Below are 4,665 nucleotides of genomic sequence, written 5' to 3' on the forward strand. Positions count from 1 at the left end.
GCACTTCTGAGGATCTCATTACTAGTTGTGAAATTACCTTCTTCTGTACCATTGGATGTAATTGTTTTGTCAGTCTTACAAGAAAAAAGTATATTAGAACAGGCTGTTACATTTTAGCAATCTGACATTAGTGGAAACCCTAAAAGTAGATTTTGTGTAAGTTCAAATACATTGTAACAATTTTGCTTAGGTGAATATTTTAAAGTTATTTCGTTTTTTGCATATTTAAGTTCTACAGAAATCATCTGTTTGCCTCTGTTCATGATTTTCATCATCCATATTTGTAAAATTTACATTTTCACTTCTAATTTAGCTTAAATTCTGTTAGTTAGTCATTCCCTTGACAAATGTGGTCAGAAGTGGTCTAAGTGAAGATGTTCCATTATGTGGCAAACACCTTAGGTTACAAATGCAACTTTTGCTTCTCTTTGCAAAGGCACTGAGACGTGAATTAAAGGAGAAAGAATATTCTGTCTTGAATGCTGTAGACCAAGCTCGAGTTTTTCTTGCTGATCAGCCAATTGAGGCCCCTGAAGAACCAAGAAGAAACCTACAATCAAAAACAGGTGAGCCTGGTTTCTTTAATACATCATAAAAAACACGTTAGGAGAAAAAAAAAAAAAAAAAAAAAAAAAAAAAAAAAACCCGTTGGGAAAAAAAAAAAAAAAGGGGGGCCTGGTTTCTTTAATACATCATAAAAAACATGTTAGGAGAAAAAAAAAAAAAAAAGAAAAGAAAAACCATAATCAAGCAGGAAATTTCTTTGCAGCATTTCAGAATCTAATATTTAAAACTTTTCTGCTACGTATTGCTGTCATCAAATATGTCATTATTTAACAAATATCTAGATTCTTAAGTCAATAAAAGGAAATTGCTGTCTACTTCTATATGATCATTTTAAGAGGAAATTTACTACAGAAAAAATGGATTTACCTAAGAAAAAACTGTAACTGTAAAAATAATTTATCTAAGAAATAAAAATTTATATTTTTTATATTTAAAGAAATTACATGAATAATTGCAAGTAGAAGAAAGTTATTAAAAACACAATAGTAAATAGGTAAAATATTTAGGTACCTCTAAAGTAAGATTTTTTGTAAACTTCTGTTTTTCAAGTTTGCTTTTGAGAATGAGACAGTAAAGTACCTTTGTTGTACAAGCACTTATTTAAGTTAAAAATAACAACTTATAGCATTTATGTACCTCTGTTTAAAATTGAAACAGTAACTGCCTTACTAGCAGATAGCAATGTATCAGATAATAAACATAAGAGGAAATTTGTAATGAATTTTTGGTCTGATATATATATATCTTTATTATGACTTTTCACTGTTTACAACACAAGCATTTTGATGTATTTTTAAAAATAAACATGCCATTTAAAATATTTTTCCATCATTCACTTTACATAGTAAAAGCAAACCTGAAAGACTGCTCTGTGCTGTGTCCAGCAGTGTAAATCATGGGCATTTATTACTTGTAAAGGAAGCACAGTTGGAAAAAGTGTTCTTTGACTGTAGGTGCAACTGGATCAGACATTTGCACGTGTAGCCGTTGTGCTACTGAGCCTTTCTCAAGGAAGCTCTTCTTCAGTCTGAATAAATTTCTCATCAAGGCCAAGATTTTCTTGACCCTTTGAACCTAGTTGTATATGCACATAGAGCACACTTATCTTTCCTAGCATTAGTTTTTATTTTCCGCCACTGGTATCACTATCTTTCCAGTTAGTCTGCTAGGAACCTGAGTCATTGTTGAGTATTCCATCTTTCATCAAACCCCACAGTCTGCAAATCAGTCATAATTGTCATTTCTATTTTTGAAGAATTATTCCATCTCAGTATTCTGTTATATGTATTATTTATACACACACATACATATACACATACACACAATGTACACACATATGTGCACACACACACTGCCATTAATTCCAGATTCCCAGCCTTTTGTGTATACTCTTGGAATCATTTTAGGCCTTCTCAGTTGCTACTTTTGGTGGCACTTGTCACATTACACTGTTCTGTCCCCTGTGCGCAGCGCAGTATATGCTCATATATTCTCTTTCCTCCACTTTAGTCTGTTCCTGAGTGAATCTTACCATAGAATCATATTCATGTTCCTACCATGATTAAACACCCTCACTGACTTTCCATTGCATAATGGAAAAAATTGTTGGCTCTAGAATGATATTTAAGAATCTTTGTAATCAAAGCCCTTCTGATTTTTCAACCTACTTTTTGCTACCATTTTCATAGTTCTATAACTAGTGTGTGCTATCTCCTTCCTCGAATGTTCTTGGAACTGTCTTGTTATGGCTGTGATGCATTCTCTTCTTCTATCTTTTGAATTCTTTTCAAAAAAATATTTTAAGACTTGCTTACATCCTAAACATAGAATATTAGTATGGGTAGGAGCCTTAGCAATGAAGCAGTCCAAACCTACTCACTGTACAGATGAGAAAACTGGGGTCCACAGAGGGAAGGTGACCTGCTCAGGTTCCAACCCAGTCCTGTTTGATACCTAACATGTTCTGCCTTTATCTGTTTCAGATGTCAGAATCTCTTACTTGCCCTGAGTTGAGGAATCCAGTTTTAAATACTTTGTATCCTATACAATGGCTTATATATATCAGGCACTCAGTAAAAAGTTTGATGAAGAATACATGACTGCCTGTACAAATGAATGATATAAGGAAGTTATCTTATTTACTGTTCTGACTTTACATACAAACTGTTGCAGGAACATTTTTATGAGCAAGTGGTTAACAGTGATTTCTCCCCACCACCACCACCAAATTTAAAAACTAAGAAAAGGAACCGAAATTATGGATTTCTTTGGAAGGGTTGAACCCATCAGAACTTGCTTTTCCTCACAGTCTTGAGTCCATCAACAATGACTATAGAGGGAGACACTGACATGATAAGCAGTGGAGATGGGTAATTGGATGATCAATGTTTGAGATGAAATGGAACTTTTACCCCAGCTTTTCTAGAATAAATGATCAACACTTATGGAGTTCCTTTCCTGTATCTCTCCACAAACTCCTGCCGTCTCTGCCACCCTGCACCTGTTCTTCAGTCTTTGCATCTTTGCTTCCTGCAACTCTGTCCTCTGGGTTGCTCAGGCCAAAATCCTTAGGGCCACTATTAGCTCCTTTGTTCTTTTGTCACCCAAATCCACTCCATCAGCAAATCCTGTCATTGCTACATTCAAGATACACCCAGATTCTGATCCTTTATCACCACTTCCACTACCACCTCCTGGTCTAAGCCACCACCTCTCCCTTGGATTGCAGGTTCATTCACCTCATCTCCCTGCTCTGTATTAGTCCGTTTTGTGTTGCTATAACAGAATTACTGAGACTGGGTAATTTATAAAGAAGAGAGGCTTATTAGGCTTACAATTCTGGGACAGCTGCATCTGGCATGGGCCTCAGGCTCCTTCTACTCATGGCGGAAAGTGGCAGGCAGCCGGTGGGTACAAGCAGATCACATGGCGAGAGGAAGCAAGAGAGAGAGAGGAGGTGCCGGAGTCTCACGGGAACTAATAGAGCGAGAACTCACTCACTAGCCCTCTTCCCCCAGGGAGAGCATTAATCCATTCATGAGGGATCTGCCCCCATGACTCAATCAGTTTCCAACACTGCCACATTGGGGATCAAATTTCCACATGAGTTTTGGAGGGGACAACACATCCAAACTCCATCACCCTCTTAGGAGAGTTTCCCAACACACAGCCATAATGGGCATTTGAAGATATAGGTCGTGTCACGTCTCTTCTCTGCTGCAAACCTCCGAGGGCTCCTCCCCTCTCTCAGAGACATCAAACTGCTTATAATGGTCAGCTGCCTCCTTGTTCCATCTCTGTCCTGCTTGCCATTGCTCTCCCTCTTGTTTGTCTCTGCACTGCTGCCGTCCTGGCCTTCCTGCCGTTCTTGGGTGGCCCAGCTGTGCTCTCATGCATAGGCCTTTGTGCTTTCCATCCCCTCTGCCTGGTGCTCTCTCTCTCTCCTCCTCAGGGCTTTGTCCAGGTGACATCTCCTGAGTTAGGCTTCCAGGGGCATCCGCCACTCCCTGTCTCCTTTTTCTACCTTTCCCAGTATTTTTTATCCAATCTGCCCTACATTTTACAGTGGCATTCATTGGAGATTTTCTTTTTATGGTGGCAGCAGGATTACTAAAAGCATCGAAGTTCATTGCAGTCTTCTATGCTACCTGGGATAATATTGGAGACTCCCTATTCCAGGAAATAAATTTTTTGCCTGCTGTTTCTTTCATGGTAGCCAAGTTGAGCGGGCCACTTTGGATAAGGTCACTGGGATTGTGTGTAGGACCCTGCACCCTCAAGAGAGATACTGGTGTGCTCTACAGCTGCTCAGCTGGAGTGGGCCACTCTGGGCAAAGTCACTGGGACTGTGGACTAGACAGCAGATTTGATTCTTGGCTCTGCCACTTACTAGCTGGGTGATCCGATTTTTAATCTCTTTCTAATTCACTTTTCTCCTCTGTAAAATGGGGAGAATAGTTTCTATGTTTTAAGTTTGCTGTGAGGATTAATTGATTTAATACTTGTAAACATATAGTTGTGTATATGTGAATAAGCAAACACAACTTTATATAGTTATGTATGGATGTATCTATGATTAATGGTTAATAATAATCATCT

The 4,665-nt window shown here is 38.2% G+C and overlaps 1 protein-coding gene across 1 annotated transcript in view; it reads left to right on the plus strand.

Annotated features, from left to right (window-relative positions):
- The first annotated feature begins 253 nt into the window (after positions 1-253).
- LOC103611063 (utrophin-like) overlaps positions 254-4,665 on the plus strand; it is a 13,784-nt gene continuing 9,372 nt past the window's right edge. Inside the window, exon 1 of the mRNA XM_008563008.1 lies at positions 254-566. Coding sequence (XP_008561230.1) covers positions 410-566 — 157 coding nt within the window. The 5' untranslated portion in view covers positions 254-409. The remainder of the gene's footprint in view (positions 567-4,665) is intronic.

Source organism: Galeopterus variegatus, unplaced genomic scaffold, assembly GCF_000696425.1.
Source record: "Galeopterus variegatus unplaced genomic scaffold, G_variegatus-3.0.2 Scaffold12343, whole genome shotgun sequence".
Taxonomy (NCBI): domain Eukaryota; kingdom Metazoa; phylum Chordata; class Mammalia; order Dermoptera; family Cynocephalidae; genus Galeopterus; species Galeopterus variegatus.